Genomic DNA, 23255 nt, shown 5'->3' on the forward strand with positions numbered 1-23255 from the left:
ACTAGGAAAAGTGCGAGTGAATAATATTTCCTCAATAACATGAAAAGAATGCGAAGAATAATAGCTTAGATACACATCAGTCATACTAAACAATGATGTTATTGATTTTTTCAACATCTTCATCATGATGAAGACAAAATTATTATTCTGATTACGGTATTACTTGATAACTATGTTCAACTGGAGATGTTGATAATTACAGGTGATAATCCTTAATGAATTTATATTGCCATATGGACTATATGAGTACCTTGCGCTCTATTCTACATCCATTATGATTATAAGCTTATTCTCGTCTTTGTAACTGTAATTGAATTTAGGCAGGGCTAAACTGATGTTCTTTTTAATTCATCAATGAATTATGATGACAGTTACATGATTAGAAATCCAAAGAATGTCTGTCAAAAACATATTGAAGATAGATTTTACGTCAATCGAAAATTAGTAACAGCAACAAATTGAACATTTTTTAAATATATCAAACAAAAAGAAATAAAATTATCCTGTTGGATATTTTATATTGTTCCTGTATTAACATTATATATCTATACCTTTCAGTTTCTTAATAGATTTCTCATTGCTGAAATGAGATGATTTCGTAGAATTAGGCCATAGCTATGCTGCAATGACAATATTTGTTCGTATGCGTATCTAGGTGTCATTCAGATGATAGTCACAATTGCAATTATATTCCTTGTCATTTCAGTTCAGATTATCATTAGTTAATTGTCGATATAACCTACTAATAATAAACACAATGCTGTATCTTGCAATTTCCATATTAAACTATAATGATTATTGGCTGTGGCCAAGAATAGGAAATACAGTAAAATGCTGCGTTGTGCACGAGTTATGATTCAAATTTGTACCACGCCTCGCAGAAGGCTATAACGCTTTATTGCTTAAATTAAATGTTCATTTGAATTGATCATATTAACTTATTTACTGTTTTATAGAGCATATGCATGTCATCTATGTGTGGCATTTGCGATTACTCCAATAGTTATTTTTACCTACATTGTGATCGATACCATCTTATCATAGCTTATAGTTTACAGTATTAATCAATTGCAGTAGACATTAATTTTAATTCCAGTATCGATCTATGGGGACAATAACCTGATATGTAAACTAGCAATAAATACTAATAAAATATAAAGGTAGAAATAACTTGGGACTTCTGTTAACTATCAACTTCATATATATATAATACAGTCCCATGGCAATCTACAACTTAGAGTGCATTGAAAACAATATCCATTATTATCTTAGCAATAGAAATGGCTAAAATACACAGCGTACTGAGTGCAGCCGATGTGCAATGATAGACTGCAAGTACCATATGTTGTAAGGTACGATGTACGTGCTGAGCATGTTGATATATACATTTACACGATTTAAATGAATCAGTATCACTTGCCAGTGTAGAAGAAAGTGAGGAATCGTAATGAAGAGATTATGTACTACGTTAAAACCCTAATATATTAATAAAAACGACTATTTTTCTCTTCAATGTTTACTCGTTTTCTACTTTAATAATACCTATTTTTTGCTTTGTTATAATTTATTAAAGTGTTGTTTTCTTCAAATTCGATTCGTCATCTATTCACAATATTTATTGTATTTTTTGTTTTGATATTAAGCGCTTACTGGTCATTTATTCTTGCTTTATCTTTATCATTACTTACTCTACTGTATAGTATAGTCTATCAGTTCATCATATATTAATGTCTTTCTATGTTTTATTTTATTCTATATATTTCATAAAGATAGTACCAAATCTCATTGCCGCTTAATCTTCTCATACGATTTGCTTTCTCTTCCTCGCATAATTTTATCGTTTGATCCTTCCGATGACATTGATAATGACAGTATAATACTCAATTTATCATGATGGGCTACAACAGATCCAGTGTACTATCAAGTTAACGGTTTCGATTAATTAATTAGCTTTGGTAGACAGTGGAGTCCTTGTCTTGATTGATGATAGTATGATAAAATGCTACTACTCTTTATCTAGTTATTCGTTACGATGTTGAATAATATGTGCAAAATATGAATGAAACAACAAATCTGCAGTCAAATATCGTAAACTATTAATGACTATTGAGTGATATTCATCGCCAACTGCTTTAGTAGTCCTTACATCATTTCTTTTTTGAGCAATTTTTATATTACAGCCCCTCTCTTTACCACACCCTAAAAATTTCCTCTATTTAATAAATAGGATCGATCATTTCTTAAAAGCTTTCAGTCATTATCCTCTTCTTGACTACGAACCTTTCTAACTTGCATTGATTAGAGGCTGAAAACACCGTTACCTTTATCTACTTTAGGTATGCATTATAATAGTGATTACAAGAGGATTGTTAATCAATAATAATATCCATGATAATTAAAATAATAAAGAGCTTCTTTATATTTAACTGATGACTATAGTGTCTTTGTACGAGTAATGTGGTCAATAATATTTTTGCCTTCCGAGCATTGCGCAAGCTACATATACGAATACGTCTTTTAATACATTGCTGTCTTTATCAGAAGGATCATGTTAGGAAAAACCTAATAATCGATGAAGTTAATGACGTTACACGATAGTCGCAATAATCAATGTAATAAGAAAATAAAACAGCTAAACTACTGGACAGTTAGAATTATACTATTGTGCCGTTTGATCAATTTTTCACTCGTCACGGCCATTTTTAATATACATGGTATAACATACGCGTAAAGAAGAGTTAATGATGGAAAGCTGAGTTGAATTATACCCACGAAATTTATTTGTGTGATATCTTGTTACTCATAGCTATAGTATTTGTAGAAACACCCACTCTGACATATTAAATCAAAATGGTAGCATGGGACTGATTACCGTATGGAATTTTACCATCTGTTTGTCAATAAAGTATATTAGCTTACTGCTGATCAGTCATTCTTCCATTTTTTTATAGTTTTTATATCATTTTCGCTACTTTGAGAAGTCATGTATGCGCCCTATGATAGGCATTACATCTTGATAACCCTATTCATTATTCCATGACCCTCAGTTCAAAATAATAACCAGTTGTGTTTATGCTGTATGCAATATTTTCTTTAGTCATTCCATATTTTTCTTGCATAACAATATAATACTTGTTTTCAATTACGTACACATCGTAGAGACGTAAACGCTTTTAATTCATTAATTGCTATTGTTATGTAAATGTCATAATTGCATATATCAAGATAGATGTAGGTATGTCTGTATAACTAATAGTAATAACATAATCAAAAAACATGTTTTCCATCGACAGTCCTAACATACTATGAGGGCATTGATACGGAATAGTTCGTAATATCTATGAAATAAACAAAACAACCTTTTATTGACCTTAACTGGTGTAGTTATAGACCTTGTGTAACTGGATATGATCATCATTCTGTCAGGCGATTGCCGTCATTAACTCATACCTACTCTTAACAAAATTATTATACGTATACCCAATATCCCCAACAGTACCTATCGATATTAAGATTGGAAAAAAATCTTCTTCTCAACTATCCACAAAAAAATCATCCAATTTCAACTTGTTATTAGGTAACCCTATATTACATTAAAAAAATAATAAAAATAACGTTCAATTAAAGTATTTAATGCTAACTATAAAATATGATCAAAAGTGTAAAAATTTTTGATTCCAATTATATTCATAATGTTAAATAGACTTTAAGTTCAAATTGTTGTTCAAACTAATCTACAAACTCTCTTTATCTTTCACCGTATACGCATTGATATCCATTAGCAGTATAGTTAAAATATCAGTATATATATATATATATATGTATATATGAGGACAACGATATTCATAAATAACTTTATTTCTTTCATGTGATTAAATTAGGTAGTGTTCGCACGCTGCTTATGTATCCACTCGGTGAAATCAGCTAATACTAATTATTTGGAGCATCATTGGCAATCGATTGCGAATATTATTAAATTACGAAATTCTTAATCTTGAATCTACTAATATCACATTGAGAATATTAATTACAGTGAGTATTAAAAAAACTATAAGAATTCTCGTCTTTTATGACATATCAATACAATATCGCCATTCATTAAAGACAGAAATTCAGTCAATTAATATTAAGAAGATTGAGACATAATTTGATCCAACCTCTTGAAGCTTCGGGTAATCCTCTCTAACAAATATGACGGAAAGTAAAGAAGATAACACTAGTACCATATACGATATTTTTAATCGATCAACTAGTGTTTGGAAACAAATATCGGAAATAGCAAGCAATAGCCGTAATGAATTACCTATACAACCAAGCGTGGCTATGGATTTATTAGAAAAATGCGCGAGAGAACTTGCGCGGATTGAGCCAATCCCTTCATCCGATACCGACGACGATGAAGCTGAAAATCAAAAACAACAAGAATTCTCAACGACAGAGATATTATCCAATGTATCATTTTGGTCATCGCAAATGCTAAAAGTTATTTATAACAAGCAACTTTTACCTACTAATTTGTTGTCGCAACTAACCACCATACTATTTGGATGTATTCTGCATTCATTACGATTACTGAAAGGTGATTCGTCTACACACAACCTATTGCGGCAAATTCTTACGACGATGGCACCGTCGGATACATCTAACGATAGTATTGACGAAGACGAAGATATTGAATCCAACGACGATTTTGTAAAAAATGAAACATTTCCTACCGATTCATCATCCGTTGATGACAGTGATAGCCATAGCCAATCAAGCTTAATTGCTCCAACTGATAGCACTATTTCAAATCCAACACAATCTAACGGAAACAGTGTAAGCCATTCTAACGTCACTAATTTTAGTGTCAATTGTATCCTAAGCAATAACAGAAACACTGATGTCAAGAACCACGAGGAGTTACCAGTTGAGAAAATGAATGTTGCGGCTTGTTCGATGAATAAAGATCAAGATCATTCAGTTAAGGAAACGTTTACCATAAATCGCGGTGTACCACTTCATCCCAATAATGTTTCATGCAATCCTGTTATTTCACCTGTTTTTATTTACGATATTACACCTGCTGGACCTCGTATTATTCCAGTACCTCAACAACAAGCTATGCCACCAACTGCTGTAGCATATACCAATTTCGGCAATAATGTCAATGATCGCATTAACACAGTTAAACCGGTCGTCAATCCTTATCAGGGTGGCTATAATGATAACCCGCCGTTATTTTTCAAGAACAGAAATTTAGCATCACCTAATCGTAATGCATTAAATCACGATGGACAATTTAACTATTACGATAATCATGGAGATGGCAGCAATCAAGATGGACCTTATCGATGTGATATCTGCTACAAAGCCTTTGGTCGCTCATATAGTCTAACAAGACATAAGAGGATACATACTGGCGAGAAACCCTATCGATGCGACGTTTGCCATAAATCATTCACTCAGTCCTTTCATTTAAAAATGCATAAACGTACGCATTCGCGCGATGTTTTATATTCGTGCGATATCTGTGGAAAAAGTTTTATCCAAGCAAATGATTTAAAGAAACATCGAAGAGTTCATACCGGCGAAAAACCATACGTATGCATGATATGCCTAAAGCCTTTTACCGATTCCAGCCAGTTAAAACGTCATATTCGAGTTCATACTGGAGAAAAGCCATACACATGCGACATTTGCAATAAATCGTTTTCGCAATCTGGTACGTTGGCAAAACATAAAAAAATCCATCTTAGAAACGCGGAGCAGTAAATTACAATCTAGATACTTCAATTAATTATTATGAAATAATTGCATACTGTTATAATTAAATCGATTGATTCATTACTTATAACATCAGCGAGAAAAGTATCAGAAGCCAATCTCTTATGTATTACTAAAACTGAAATGTATCTCAAGTGGTTTTCAGATTTAATTTTCAGTACGTTCAATTCAGTTTTTTGACTTGGCATACAATACGCCAAACATGACCAAATGTTGGTATTAATTGTAATCTTAACAATTATTCAGTATGTTATCAGTAATGTCTTACTCTTAACATTTGCAACTCTCATGTAGCAATAATTATTAGCACTCTAGTATCTTATATAAATCAATCTTCAAATAATTAGACTCTTAAAACTTGGTATGCTATAAAATAATCATCACAATGGTATTAGCTGTAACAATGTGAATAATAATAGGATGATTAGTTTATAGTGGTACTCTAGTCTAAGGTTAGAACCATTTAGAGTTATACATGTAGTAAAGTCTATAAATGTAATCTTTTATTATACAATTTTCTGTCACGCCTACGAGAATTTAAAGTTAATACTTTTTGCCACGACTGCAAAATTGAATTACTTGATGTTTTGCATACAAAAATTTTATTAGACAGCATTTTAAATATTCGTCCTATCTATTTTTGTTTGTAATTCAAGCTGCTATAATCATAAATATTAGAATATAAATTGGTACCTATTTAACGCATGGTACATTTTATTTTAAAATAGTTATATCAATGTTACTTGGTATTTTATTGATATTGTTGTGATACAATAACACTAAACTATATCACCTCCCAGGAATGATGTCTTCCTTAACCGGTAATGGAAATCGTCCCTTTTATTATCTGTTTATCGCTTATAAATTTGTACTACAGTATACAGTATATATATATATACATATATACATGTAAACGTTAATAATTAATGATATATAAATTTATCAATTGAGCACCGATGTTCATAGGCGAATTGCAATTTTAAAACATTTCAGCATTTTTGTGGGTTATTTGAAGGCTTTATTTAAAGTATAATCCGCATTTATACTACCATACTACATGAAGATGCAACGGCATCATTTTATTTACTTAAATGATGGAATGTATTCTGTTAATAAATTTAAATGATGTCTAAAATGAAGTGTAGCTTACCGAAAATGGATTGACTACTGTATTGGAATAATTGTACGGACTAATGTTGCACGAATAAGGTTATTCTTCTATTTATTAGCCATCGGATAAATTGAAACTTAAAAATTTTTTTTACTTAAGCTTTTATGCCAAGCAGAGATGCCTGATAGCAATACATTTCATTCGTCCCCGAACCTTTACAATTTGCTATTAATCTTTCTACTTCAAATTGCGTAGAATGATTAAACTCTTGGGTAATAAAAATTCATTTGAACTTTATAGGCTGGCTAATTTGATATAATTTATTGTAAGTCTTGTCTAAAATTTAGTATCATTCATGATTTGAATAACAATCAGAGTTCAGTAATGTAATTAAGTCCAATCATATTGTTAATATGCATGTATTGATATATTCAAATCAGCCTATCTACATTAATGAGTATTTGAAAGTTCTGCTTACTAGGGTTATAATTAATTATTGTACATTAAATTAATTTTAAAGTAGCTTATTGATTCGTTCCGTTCTATTAACATCAGCTACTACGCAAGCTATCAATCATCGGTTTATCTCTCGTAAGGTCTCATAGCTATCAACAAATTAGAGTATTAAATTATATCTACTTACCGTATGTGCAACTTCTGAATTCTTAAGGAAATTGTAACAGATAAATAATTTCTGACAGTCAAAAGTTAGTAGCTGACAACTAACATCATATCTTGTTTTCTCTCAGTCTTCTAAGAAATCTTACATGAACATAAATTGAAAACTTTTAGGTTCTATAGAGATATAGTAAATAAAAATGTGAATAAAGATCATAACATGATTGTATTCCATAAAAATATGAACAGTTCCAAATAAGTACTACAAACAAAAGCAACGTATGTTTCTAGCCAATAACTAAGATAGGAGGATATGCATATTAACGTTCCGGATTAATAATAAAAGTATTAAACGTCAGTCATGAAATCGTAATTATACTAATTATGTTTTCAATTTCATCTAAAAATTATATAACAAAAAATTTACATATCACTGTCAATCTTACTGCTGCAACACGTATAGTTATATTATTAGAAGTTTGAATGGTAATCATGCTCATTAACTTACAATCAACGAATAAAAAGAAATGATAACAAAACATAATGCATTACACTCAATATGCCCTCGAAGTTCAGATTAAAATATGATATTTGGTTAAACTACACAGCCTAATCCACAGTATATTACACTTTTTATGTAATATATACTTACTGGTACTGCATAACTATCTCATAAGGTAACAATTAAGAAAATTTTTTGACTTTCATCTTCATCGTCTTAATGGTCGTAGTAAACATGCCATAAATATTTCATGTTGTTTACTGGATGCAACGTTGAATTTTGTGACTCAACGCTGAAATATATGCTCTAAACTATAGTATTTTTATTTTAAATTTTATAAGGTGAACACATTAATAATGAATCAAGACAATAGCGTAGGAATAATTGATCCCTAATGTAAAATAATGCGAACATGCATTGTTTTGATGATTTAGGCAATGATTAGAACCATCTTTTTTTAAAGAAAAAAATTAAAAGATTTTAACGATGATTCATCCCTAAAATTATCATTATCCATGATTGATAGTAGCGTGGTTATTATAAACGTATCTACAACATCTGTTACTGGAAATAAACATGTTTACAAATGAAAGCGCACTAATGCAGAGTGTAAAATATGATATATTGAAAAAATAAAATTAATGTATTAATAAAAAATGTAGTCCATATTTTAATACTTCCTGTTGATGCTAATCTAAAATCATTAAACTTCCTTCCGAAAATCGAAATGAATAATCCAATTAAAATTTTTTAATGCGTAACAAACATCGTAAATAAATCTTTGAGATTTTATACGATAAGAATATAGAATGCCAAGCAATTATTAAATTCATCTAATAGTTAAGCCATCGTAGAAATAGGATGTCAAAGGATGTAATACAATACCAGCATCGATCGATCTATTGATCGTATTAAGTTTGCGTATATACATTTTAAGATAAAAACACTGTATTTATTCCAATGTACTGTATGTTTTCTTTCAGAATAAGTTTTCAATAGCATTATTATCTTATAGTAGTTCATAGCTATGTAAGGGGCGACAATAATAAAATAGGAACTGTAGTATGGAGATTTTTGAGTAGGATTCAATAATATACGCTAGTAGATGTTATATGACTATATTCATTATCAACCTACATCGGATTTAATCAAAATTTCAATAGATGTATTTACAAAATTATTGTTGTCCAAGCGTAGGATTATTACATCTGTATGATGATAATATAAGAAAGGAATTAGAAGTTAATGTTAGTTCTTTAACCATGTCGAGAACATTTATATTCAAAGAAGAATTTATGTCAAAGTTCAAGCTTGTAAATAGCTCTGATAATACATTAGAGAGTATACTTGTTATAAGACTGCTTCGTGACCGTAGTAAATCTCTTTGACACTATAAATAATTTGTAGATGATGAAAATCATCGTAAATTCAATCTCATCCAAGTGCCTTAACTTGATACATATCAAAATTAGATTCATATTAATTATAATAAATGATTGATAGCTACTGTTGAAACACAATTTGCTATGTTTCCTTTTATCCATACAAGCTTTTAATAATGGAAAAGTCTATGTTGTTCATGTCATGCTTTATAAACAGTAATACTTCGTTTCTAAGTTAATTATAATCTACATAACTGTAAGCATAGGACAGGAATATATATAATAAAAACCTAATTTTAATGTTCTTCTCTACCGCAAACTATACAGTGGGATAATGACTACATTTATTTCCTTTAAATTTGCTTGTTTTCATATCTAAAGTAAAGTTAAAATATGAAAAATTTTTCTTGTTGTTGTTGTTTTATCTTGTAATTTGATAGAGTGCTACATTCAGTTCGATGAAATTTTTTTGTGCTAAAGAATGCTGACATATATGTAAAATCTAAATTTGAAAAAGGCAATTAATCATATTCTAGGTTAGTACATAATTTCTCTACGGAGTACACGACTGGGCTATTTCCTTTACACGCCTCTTCTATTATTTCCAACTGATGTACAATTGAATATAGAAAATTCAATACAAGTCAAAAAGTAAACAATAAGCAATAGCTATAGTACTGGCATTATGTAAATATACGATAATTCTAAGAGTACTGATGTTTAGCTTATAAAATGAGTAAAAGACAGAGTAAACAAGTATGGTATACACAATTTGAACAAATAAATGACATAGCGTCGATTTTTTAGTTACGAAAAACATTTTACGTACAGTAGATCAGTTCTTACTATAGGTCAGAATTATTTAGGGCGGGATGTAAATTGGTAACCTTATCACTTGAACATACCTATTTGACAATGACAAACTTTTAAGGCAACATATCCATACTTTTATTAGTGCAATTGGTACAAGAGAAGTTCTATTAAGGATATCATCCAAGTACAATGAAGAAAGCATGATACATGAGATATCTTCCATAAATACACTGGCTACCATTAATTGATTTAGTCCGTGATAAGAAGAAGACAAACATAGAAATTGCATAAAGATACTTATTTTACTACTACAAGAAAAAATTGCCACTTAAAATCACTAAAATTGGATCTCTGCTGGTATCAAGATTTTACACCAGATAGAACACGGTAGTACATTTTTTATTTAATTAAAAAACTAGCTTACTGTACATCTTGTACTCTTATAAACAAAGACATTTAGTTACTCTATTTTTTATAAATATAAATAGTAGCTTTAAAAAGTATCTGAATCAGAAAAGTTCCGTTTACAGTGCATGGAGAAATTTACTGCTATGATGACTATTATCTCTGCTTGACTATTAAAAGCACCATAGTTGTCATTGCTCACCACAAGCCATATAGTTCATTCTAGTTAGGATACACTCGTACTTCGCATAATATTAGCCTCATCTTATAAATCAGATTAAAATTTAAAGGAAAAAATAACCCCTACTAAACGGCTACGGAACTTTGGAATTGGACGACGCTGCAATTAGATGGTTAGCAACATAGCATAAATAGACGTGTTATGATTTAGCGATGTCGTAAGGATATTAAATTAAATTTATAACAGTTAGTAAAATATTTACTATGATAAAAGCTTTACAAAAAATGGTTGATAATAATAGTAGGTTATTTTTGCATCATGTAAAAAGGATGTGATCATAGATAATTTTTTCTTTTCTCTTTTAATCCAATTTTTAAATTTATCCCGCGATATGAAGCTTAAACGGTTATTTTCTATTATAAGTATGATGTCTAATCAGTGAATTTCCGTATAATGCTATACGTACAACGGCTGATTTCACTCAGATGTGATCTAAATAGCGTTAAAGAGATGTTGTTTAATATCAGAGATGACATTGGATGTAATGAAGTAGGTGATATTTCATGACTAGCTCTGTTTCTCTAGAAATGTTATGATGTCAAACTACCATATCGTTTATCTCCGAATTTAATTAAAATGTGGTTTTGAGCAGTTTACGTAGTCGTAAACTAACTTATGACATTTATAAATATAAATCGTCACAATGGAAATATTGCATAATGCACGGGGACGGTTTCTACTCTAATTGTCATTATGTATATAATACAATTGGGGCTTGTACTCTCTCATGAAGTGCCATCAGTATTATTACAACTTACTCAACGAAAAAATTTGTATTTAAATCTTTTTCATCATGAGGACAGCGCCGGTAATACACCATCAAGATCAATTAGTCGAATCCATAGAAGGGCACCTCTATAGTTAATCATAAGTAGGTACGATGATATTTTTTACAAAGTTATTGCTTGCACGTACCAACTATTAATAACGTGTACGTTACGATTTTGTGCACTGAGTTATTTGTGTTACTCTATTCAATTTAGATTTAACGTCCAATGTGAAGCTCTTTCATTTGTTTTTAATGTAAGACTCCATGGAATAGTGTAAAGATATGGACAACTTTTTCACAAATACTTTAAACAAAAGACCCATCAATGAGTGCTAGGAGTGCTTAAACTTTACCAGATTCTATCATTGTACTAGAAATTCATTACAAGTTATCTTTCATAACAGGTAAGACATTACATTAATAACTGAATAGATTTAGAGTAGAGTTTTATGATTTCAATTCATAATAATTCAGTGTAACATATCACACAACAGCAAACAGAAATTGTATCGTTCATGCAAGCTGAAAATAACATAGTTTAAACACTACAAGGAATAAGTCATCTACATAAGAGTAATGACATACCTGGTTAATAACCCTTAATGTTGCAACGCTTTACCGATCATGTTCATTCTAAAATCAGAAATAAGGAAGCCACAATAACAGATGTACTTGTTAATTGACGTCTTACGATATGGCATCGCTATTTTGTGACAAATTTAATTAAGTGTTTGTGAAAGATAGTGAACATGCACTTTTAGTAACAAGCGGTAGTAGTAGGTATTGATATTTTTCTTCTTAAAAGAAGATCAAATAGATCGGATGCGTATCTTAAAATCAAATTTTACTAAGCAAATGCCTGCTCTTAATTAAGAGCTTGATTTATTTCTACCTATATGTAGTAACAATGCTGATATAGAGTTCTATTTGTTTATACACGCAGCAGACTTATATCTACGCTCAGTAATTTGATACGTTTATAGACGCAGTAGACTTATCTACGCTCAGTAATTTGACGCTATTCTTTTAATAATTTGAAATCATACGCTACAGTATATTGCCTGGCAAATTATGTTGTACTTTGATCTTGGAGAGTTACTTATTTGGTATGATACTGTGATGAGGAAGCGTGCTTACTTAAAATAGTGTAGTTGCTACAGTACAACTGTAAGTGGAGAGAGAGTAAAGAGATATCATTCGACGATGCAAAACTCTCTCTCTGTCTTACTATCCTAATATACGAAAAACGTGCATTTAATACCGCATATACATTTATATATTTACCTATTCATTACTGTATTTCATCAAATCTAGACTTTAGAATTTTTGATTTTCTTTATCGAAAACGCAATATTACTGTTTGCCACGGCCGATTTATCCATCCGATAATATAAAAGTATCGTAAGTAAACTAGAACTTATAAATATTAATTGAATACCATTATTGATGATCAGTTATAAACAGAATTCAGTTTTAAACTGCGGTAACTGTGCCCTTACAATTTACTGCAACATTTTAGACGTAAACAGTTTTTAGGTATTAAACTCTACTACTGCTGTAAACTATTGCATCTTCTCATATACTACAATGATGATCAATGGTAAATTAATATTCTTGTACATTGTAAGTATTATGATAAATATATAACATACTGACTGGGATTATATCAGAAACTATATGCCTTAAAGATTACAGAACACGTGCACATATACAATATAGTAAAACTGAGATTACACTATTGAAGCAATGAATGCAATCGGACAATTTTACTATGACTTGTATCGAGTTTCAGTAGGCAATAGCTATTGCATTTAATATTACATGTTGGTCGTAAAACAACTACACTACATAATATGCATTCGTCATAGCATGCCACATTAGCAGCAAATTTTTATTTCAATCTGATCCTAAGATCGATAAATCGTTAGAATTATCTATTTTCCTTTCACTCATCTACTATTAGTAACATTTGCTACTATAGAATAAATAAATGTTGATAAGTTTATTGTAGGAATAATTATTGTAAATGACCGAATATGTATAAATAGAAAAGGGATGAATGATAAATTAGTACATTGTAAAACTTAGTCAATATCACAATTTCTGACGACTACTTATGTAATTATTGTTAATGCCATCATACTTGTTGACTATCGAATTTACTTGTCAATTTGGCATGAAATAATGACATCTTGTACCACTCTGTCCAACATCATGGTAGACATTCCCAGGTATAATTATCTAAACAGCAATTGCCATTCGTCCTTCATGGACTTTGATCGATTGTGGTTAGTTTATTACAATTTTACCAATTTATCATCCACAATCAGATTTTACAGAGCCATCACAGTCTTCATGGATGGATGAAAAAGTGATCATTTATGGTTATTTGTTAGTTTTCCTAAAACCTTACATGTGACTTACAGCTTCTAATAGTGGTAGTTTCACAGCCGCATAATTGATGAGTAAGCAGCAGTTGGTCACTCATTATATACTATTACTACCATCATCACCCAATTATCATCATTGATTCGCTTATTGACGATCAGTTATTTTGATCATGCATCATCTTTGACTCTCAACAATAACTGATCTATTCGTCATACGGGCCAATATGTTAATCATTAGTGATATCTTGTATTGCTACTGTTTTATTACTCTGGCATTTCATCACCATCTTTGACTTGCATCATAATAAATGACAGCTTTGTTTGTCATTTATTACAATAACCTGATTTCATTGGTATCTCCATTTGTCAGTTATTAATCAATCAGATAACCGTTAGTCACCATGCAACATAAAATATATACGCTTAGGAAGGCTGAAAAATAGTAGTTTTATACACATACAGTAGTTAACCCGAAAGTATTTTTCGCAACTGAACTATGCTACAAAATCATTACAACCGGGTAGTTGTGCACAACTGCGTATAAGGTACAAGTAACTGTGTAATCATTCCGTTGAACGGAATCAGAATAAAACTTCCAATTATGTTATCTTGCTTTCCTAGAATGGATAGACGTTAAAGCACGTATTACTGGAGTTGCATTTGTCAATTCATTTTCGATAATTAAAACCTCTTTCTAGTAGTCAGTACTAACTGGTTCTGAATACTTCTCAGCGGATACGAATCTTCGACTTTAATTATATTATCCGTACGATAAGTAATATAATCATTATCATGGCCCCCAAATTGCTAGAGGTGCATTTCTGATGATGTGTAAGGTAGTTAATATACGAGTATACTGTACGATTGCCATCTGCCAGGGAATCGATCGATCGATAAAATGGAGCTTGATTGAGTAGTCCTCCTTAGCACTCGCAATTGTATATTAATAGTTCTCATAAAAGTTCCAGTAACAGCTAGTAAATCATTATAATATAATCCTTTAAGATGTTCGATTTAATTCGTCACTGATATATATTGATTGTATAATTTAAAAATCTGCTTATCTACTGACACTCGTACTTGCACTGTAATTTATAAGCGATTAATGAAGAATATTTCAATATTTAAATGCAGCGGATAGTTATACAAAATATGATTTACAATTTGATGTAGTAAGACATGAAATGTATCTATTGATGTACTATTCCCGGTATTATAGCGGTATACGCCACGTCAGAAATGATATATTGCTGGCTAGCATCATCAACCATTAGGGCGTCATTGCGGGGAATACTTTAGTTGATTACAGTTAATTGCACGTTATAAATATACCGTATCTGCATCGTTGTACGTCCTACGACTACGCTATTGGAAAATATAATTTCTGATGGAAATAGATAGCCCACTCCCTCTCACTGTATGCTGGCTGTCATGATCTATTACTGACATTAGTAGTTTTTGAAACTTCTTTTCATCTCCAACAACATGGCATCAATAAGTTAACAGTTGACACTCAACAGAGTAAGTTGATTCTATTATTGATCAGGCGAAGTATGGTACGGTATTACAGTTAGGAACTTGTGGAACACTCTCCCTTTTAGAAATGCTTATTATTTAATAGTACTGACATGGCACACAGACTACAAGATATAGTAATGCAGTGAGAGAAGAAACTGGCGACTGTTGGTTTAGCTCGCTCGATCATTCAGTCGTCGCTTGTGTCGTGTCCATAAACACAGAAACTGCTAGTAGTCCATGATTGATTGGTTCGTTAATGTCATTTAGTAATGAAGAGATGTAGATAGACTGAAATCTGGTAAACTGACGTTGTTTTATATTCATTTCTTTCTTTATTTATTCTATTTACAATGTTTATTTGTTTGGTATGGTATTTTTGATATGACGTCCTAAAAGTAACCAACAGTGATTATACCAAGGTATTACTGTACAGTGTAGAGTGTAGAGTACAAGCACCAACCGTACGCAATGTACTGTACTGTACTCACTTGTATTGTACTGTACTGTACTGTACATTGCGTATTCTAGAATCGCTTATGACAACTGTTTGACTGCTTTTTTTTGTTTTCAGCCATCGCAAAAAGTTAAAGTACACTGCTGCAATATACAGTACAGTACTCCACAGTGGCCATTCCTCTCTCCTTTTGATATTTGATGTAAAGTACAGTAGAAGAAAACCGAGAGAAGGTTCGGTCTTGTTCTAATATACTGTACAGTACAGTACATGTCCAGTAGTCGTAGACCTGAGAAACAGTGGTCCATGACTGTCTGTGCAGTAGAGTTCAGTACTGTACAGTACAGTAATCCCCCCCCCAAAAAAGGAAACCTACAGTACAGTACTGTACAGTAGGTACTGTAGGCTAGTAAGCGACCGATGATCCTCTTTTCGCGTCCAGTACTGGAACTGGTTCTTTGTTTCAATATTGATTTATCTGCAATATACTGGTACTGTACAGTGTACAGTGTGTACAGTATTACTTATTGTTATCATTGCTGTTATTGTTATTTATTGTTTAGAGTACAACATTGCAGCGCAATTTTATATATTTTTATCCTTATCTTTTACTGTATCGGTGTGGAAACCTTGGACAGATGTATTTACCGTGTACAGGGGCTTGGGATTGCCGATTTATTGTACAGTATACTGAGTCATGGAAACCCCGGGGTTTATGGAGTAGTCCATGACTGAGTAACAGCACGATCACTAGATTGTACTCGTGTACTGTACACTGTTACGGAGTGCAGAGTACCAATCAATTGTATGTACTGTAGACTGTAATCTAATCGACTGTCTTGTACTCCAGCACTCGTACTTGTCGTCAACGATGATTTACGACTTGAAATACAATATGTTAACAGCACATACAAGTTCCTTATGATAATGAATAACAGAGCGCAATTGCTGTAAACAAATAAGAGGAAAAAAAATTACGGTATGGTACGATACGGTACAGTACGGTATAGTGGCATTAGATTACAGTATAGTACTGTACTGAACAACAAAATAAATAGATGTTGTATTGAGAACAACAAAAGCGATGTTGGAAATTGTATTACAGTACTGTGTTGTACTGGATATTGATTGGTACGATACATGACGCGATGTATGTTGTACAGACTTGTAGTATTATACTAGTTGTAGCCGTTTTGTTAAACGTTAAAAACATTCAAACATGTACACATACATTGTACATGGCTGATTAATGACCTTGTTTTTTTTCTCTTACAATATGCAGTTTTATGTTAGTGGAGCACCCACCGCCAATACAAGCCCAACATAGTATACTGTATACTGGAAGTCAAGCGACATAGAGAAGTAAGACATTTTGAATCGAATCCCAGCACTTGACCGTACAGTCAGTTGTACACACTGTTGTATCATTTCAAACTGCTGTCTCCATTCTACAGTATACTGACTGTACTGTAGAGACACATTCAATTCCGTCGGTTGGTTAATCCACTGCGCTAGAAATATTCTTTGCCTTTGAGCGCCTGACTCCGTACACATCTTTGATGGCAGGAGGTATGGAGGAAGCTGTTGACATGATCCAGGCGATTAAGTCAAGCAGTACGCCATCAGAATCCTATCAACGTTTTCATCAATTTGTTCAATGGTTGATTAAGACTATAGAAGATCACAGATTGGCCAATTCCAATATTGAAAAACTAGTCTTGATGCTACATGAACTGGCTCGAGAGTTAACCAATTATCGCTTAACGTTACCGCATGCAGTCGCTGAAGGCCAACGCGGCGACATACACGTAATTTTATATAATATGACATGCTGGTGTATTCAATTAATTAACGCTCTAAAAGAGAATTGTTCTACAGACAAGTTAAATTTCATATTAGAAGCCACTACCCAAGCAGCGTTGGTTTATGCTGGACTAATTACTATTGCAGCATCGGGTAGTAATAGCAGCAATATCATCGGGCCTAGCCTTGATAACACTTCTGACGTTGACAAAGATATCAACATAGACAATTGTCAGAGTGCTTCACGGCCTGCCGTTTCGGCACAAGGTATCGACGATAGCAACATCGCTAGCAAAAGTGGAAATTCTAGTCCAAGTCAATACGAACCTCATCAAAGCCGCACCATCGCCAATAAATATTCTAACCTTGGCCAAAAAGAGCTTACTAGCAAAACCCTTGAATCGACGACGTTAAAAGAGAGCGAGGTCAATGTCACACAACCATCATGCGAGAAAGAGAAGAAGTCTCGAAAATCTGTTGAGGAAGACACCACCACCATAGTCAGTACAAATACGCGATCTGATGATGACAACAGCCAACGATCCAAACGTGCATTAAAATCAAGTAAACGTGGTAATGATCGATTTGAAGTCCGAGAACGAACGAGCATCAAAACTTCCAGTAAGAAAAGCAATTTTTCTGTTAGTTACTTATTAAGCACTGCTTCTAATAAACAACGAAGTAATGTCAGTACAGGTAGCAAAAACAATTCTCCTTCAGATGAAGATAGAGTTACAAGATCGGATACTCTACTCCGCACTACAAACGTCATGAGATTAAACACTCCTCGTGCAGTTCTACCCGGCAATAGCAACACTACACAACCATCCACCTTTATTAATCGGCCCTTACTAACTTATCATCCATCACAACATCCGATGATAGTAAATGCGTCTAATAACAACGGACATCAAGCGCCAGTCTATTTGGCCGGCCCAAAAGTTGAAGGATTATATTACTACATGCAAACGCCAGTGGTGACATCAATTACCGGTCATACCAACATAAATACTCCAATTACCCCAAGCAGGGGTGAAATTCGTCCAGACCAAGCGAGCACAAGCAGCCAACATCATACTCCACGTGAGGAAGAGTTACGTGGAAATTTCTTTACTAGTAACAAAGTATCGACGTTCGACGACAAGGACTATCTTCGTAAAGAAATTTCCAGTCCAGAATCGAGCTCCGCAATAACTGGACTTCGTGCTGGCGATCCACAGTCTAATGAAAGTAGAACTGGCAAATTATACCAGTGTGAAGTTTGTACAAAAACCTTTGGCCGCGCTTATTCACTAACTCGTCATAGACGTATCCACACTGGCGAGAAACCCTACCATTGCGTCGTTTGTGGCAAATCATTCACCCAATCGTATCATTTAAAGATCCATATGAAAACCCATAGTCGTGATCGACATCGATCAAGGGAGGTTTAAGAAGAATCTTCGGACATGGTAACTATTACTTTATGGTAATATGTGTACAGGATACAGGATGAATACAGCACAGCCAGACTTGGAATCAGATGTATGTACATATATACAGTATATATAGCGCTGTAAAAGTGATTTAAATTTTAATTTTAAAAATTGAAAAGTCGATTCATCAGTATTGTATTTAATATTTTGAAAAATTTTTTATGTCGATCACTTTTCTAGAAGCGATGCCCATTGTTTGGTAGTATATCGTACAGTGAACAGTATTTATATACATTTCTGTACAGTATGATATCAAATAAGTGAAGATAAATCTTTTTGATTAGGAGTTATTTATGTAAAATGAAATGAGCGATTCCCTAGCCCTTTGTACATACTGTAGTAATGTCGTAGCTTGATTTTCTACAGTATTGGCAATTACTTCTTTATCATTTATTTGTACAAGAATTAATTTAAAGTTTAAAATTTATTTGAGTTGTAAAAATCTACAACGCACAAGCCTTCTTTTCTCGACATTTTTTGAGTAGTGGTGATCTATGCGCACAAATTTTTATTGTTGACCAGAGAGAATCTAAAATTTCTTTCTAGAAATTTGCTCTCATCGTTCGAGCAACATGTAACATATCGAAAAAGAAAATAACTCAATTCAAAATGCATATTGCTGATTTATTTACATATATTGTCCGTGTCAAGCATTACATTGAGATAAGAAGATAATTTATCCTAAAATTAGAAAGTGACGAATTTATATACGTCATAGAAATGAATGTAAATTTTTTTATATATAGTGTCGTTTGTACTTCACCAATGCACTCTTAAACCTATCGAAACATTTCAAATTTTTCAATCTCACGCTATACAGCATTATAAACCTTCTGATACGGTCGTTTTTGTACAGCAATAAATCTTATTTGTTACTTCCTAGCTTCGTTCGATTTTTGTCATTAACCTTAATAAGCTAAATTGTGTTCTTGCACGCCTATCGGAAATGTACACAGTACTGCACAGTGCAGTATAGCGCTTTAGTCTATTATACTGTAGTGATCTACTCCGATACAATACAAGGAAATTTGTATTGTTATCTACCAGTTAGCTACCTAAATTTTGACAGTATTGGCATTAGTATCTGCACGTATTCTAAATTGTTTCTGATGCCAACCTTGTAACAATTAGAGTTTCTCTTATCACGGATCTTCAGAGAAATCTTTGATCCTCTTTGACTTAGTTTGATGGCTCTATAAAAATTACGCAGAGCATTGATGTGATATGAACACACTTTACAGTGCACTGTACAAGTGTACATCCCCTGTAGCAAATGTTAAGTTATACAAGTGGATAAATCAACGCGTAGTACACTAACAGGCGCCTTTTATTGCAGTCGTCACACCTCAGATACGTATTTAAGTTTTACGTTAAGAATTTGGTGATGCAGTCGATTTTGTGCCAACACAGATTCTGTTCGCGATTTCTAATAACGGTTGAACCTGCATGATTTACTGAAATTATACAGTTTTAAATGTAATCTCGTATGCTAAACAATGAGTGAAAGTCGTCTATGCTTCTAATTATTGTTGACCGGCATGTATGTAAGTATTACGAGAGAATCGTACGTTAAATTTACAGTATATTCCCGTTTACATCACGTACTTTAATTACCGATTACGAAATCATAACGGTCCCCTTTTTTCGACGGTAACCTGAATCACTGATATGAAATGAAATAATGAAGTGAAATCCAATTCATCAGTAAAACAGCAATTTAAATTTGCAGTACACATTCGTTTGTAAAGAGGCCTATATAATAATGTTGCACAATGCACATAGTTGGAGACTGCACTGTTAATACAGCATACAGTAATTTCCAATTACTAAATGCAGACAGTCTTATTCCCAACCCTGTTTCATGTTTGTGTTGTCGAAAAAAAACACGGCAACGGTAAAAAAAATAATATCGAACCCATACATGTATTGGTATTTTTATACTCTTTACTTACAGTATATCTTCCACTCAGTTGTAATGTGCCATATACGAGCACGTACTGTATGTCATACAGTATCACAAATTCTGCATTTAACTCTTAATTTCAGCGATAACATTGATGCAGTCTGCCATAGCCAATTGGTAAACGACATATATACAATACGAGCATTTTGACAGAGATAAACATAACGCGATAGATTTTTGATTTCTAAAGTATGAAGTAAGGAAAGCACATACAGATGCTCGCCACCTTGAATCAACTAACAGATAACCATACACAGTTTAGAAGGAGAAACTTCACAAGGGTACGTTTCGTTGCTACATATGCAGAAGTAGTGCTACAATTTTTGAAGTTATACAGTAAAGTAGTTAGTTATAAGGAGGCTCTCGGAATTACGCCTTGTATATTATCATATGCATATGCAATATGTACAGTATAGCAACATATACAACGTATTACGGCAAAGTCCTAACGGCATCATAGACAACAGTAATAAGCCAGTGAACAATTTATTTCTCCCTCTAAAAGAGTACAGTACAGTATGCTGTTCAAACTGAGCTCATATTAACAATAACAAAGTATTTGCCCAATACATTCTACAGAATAGCACAGTATAACTACGTCAGTTAGAATTTTAGGAGTCGAAATTTTAACATGAGATAAGTAAAAATAATAAAAACTACTCGGATATTAAACTATAGAACTGCATGTTCTTAGCGTGAAAAGGAAAAAATTAAAAATCGTATAGTGAGTAATTCGTGATCAATAATTATGATCAATTATCCAGTTATACGCTTGTGCCATGATTCCGACACAGAACTCTGCCTGATATTATTTCGAAATAAATCAGTCTATCTGCTGAAAATCAACAATACGATTTTATTATATAGAAGGAACACATTAAAATTTATATATATTTTGTATACGTGCTATCTGGAGCACATCGAATCCAACTGATAAATAAATTTTACAGGTAGTAGGTTACTTTCGAGATAAATTCTCATCGAGAACTGATGCAGTAAAATGATACGGAGACGTTTAATGTAAGCAAATGAATACTGTAAAGAACTTCATAGTAAGAATTAAGCAATACACAGTAACCTCTAAATTGAGGTATTTTGATTTGTAATTGATAACGCTTACTTAAATAACGGATTCCAACTCTGGTGCTAAGCACAGAATAATGGTAATAAAATTAATTATATTTCTAAGTTAGAGAACAATGTTGGCTTTTGCAGCAACCATTATGAACATACTGGGCTATATTCTTACTGTACAGTAAAATATAGCCAGTAAATTAAGATACGAATCTTCATCCTCGCTGAATCACTGAATAAATAAGTAGATATATTCGAATAGCGATACTGGGTTACAGTCTAATCAACTGTAGTTCTTAACTTTTTGATTCTGTACAGTTATCGTAATTTTCAATTTTTAAGTCTCTATCTTTATGAAGTTAACTAGCAGACTACCCCTTCAAATGAACGGGAATTAAAGTTCAAAGCAAACGCATGACTTATGCAAAAGTCATGAGGTAATCAGTATAGCATGTAAACAGTATTTAAATCGAGCAAAATGTATATATGTTTTTTGGCTACATGTAATGCTATGGTATACTAAATGGCAATTATACAGTATGTACCGCATAAGTGTAAGTTGCTGCGATCGCAAGAGAAGTTACATAGTCCTCTTGTGGAGCATTTCTAGATTACGAGCTAGTACAAAGATAAAAGTTCACAGTGTATACAGCCCCCCCCCAAAAAAAAAAATTGAGAAAATACAAATACTGTGCTGCAGTGATCTGAAGTATTAATACGGTACAGTAATACTAACCCTAACCCTAACTATATTACTGTACTTTACTGTAAAATTTTTAGAATCGTATGTTTGCAATATAGCATTACACAATTGATTGCAAACAACGCTGTGTATACCGATATGTGATAGCTATCATGGAGTAAATATGTTAGACTATAAAAAGTAATACAGGTATCCTTATGCTATTATCTCCTCTGCTTTTACGGTAAATGTCATTTTCATTTTCTTGTCACTGTGCATAATGAGTGAT

At 32.5% G+C, this 23255-nt stretch overlaps 1 protein-coding gene across 1 annotated transcript; it reads left to right on the forward strand.

The window, feature by feature from the left end:
- Positions 1-5325: 5325 nt before the first annotated feature.
- On the forward strand, positions 5326-19184 carry TRIADDRAFT_11944 (uncharacterized protein; the record flags this gene model as incomplete). Its single annotated transcript, XM_002109478.1, has 2 exons — positions 5326-5750; positions 19007-19184. Coding segments are annotated over 2 exons (603 nt in total), but the record flags the coding sequence as incomplete, so codon positions are not given.
- Positions 19185-23255: the final 4071 nt, after the last annotated feature.

Source organism: Trichoplax adhaerens, genomic scaffold, assembly GCF_000150275.1.
Source record: "Trichoplax adhaerens TRIADscaffold_2 genomic scaffold, whole genome shotgun sequence".
Taxonomy (NCBI): Eukaryota; Metazoa; Placozoa; class Uniplacotomia; order Trichoplacea; family Trichoplacidae; genus Trichoplax; species Trichoplax adhaerens.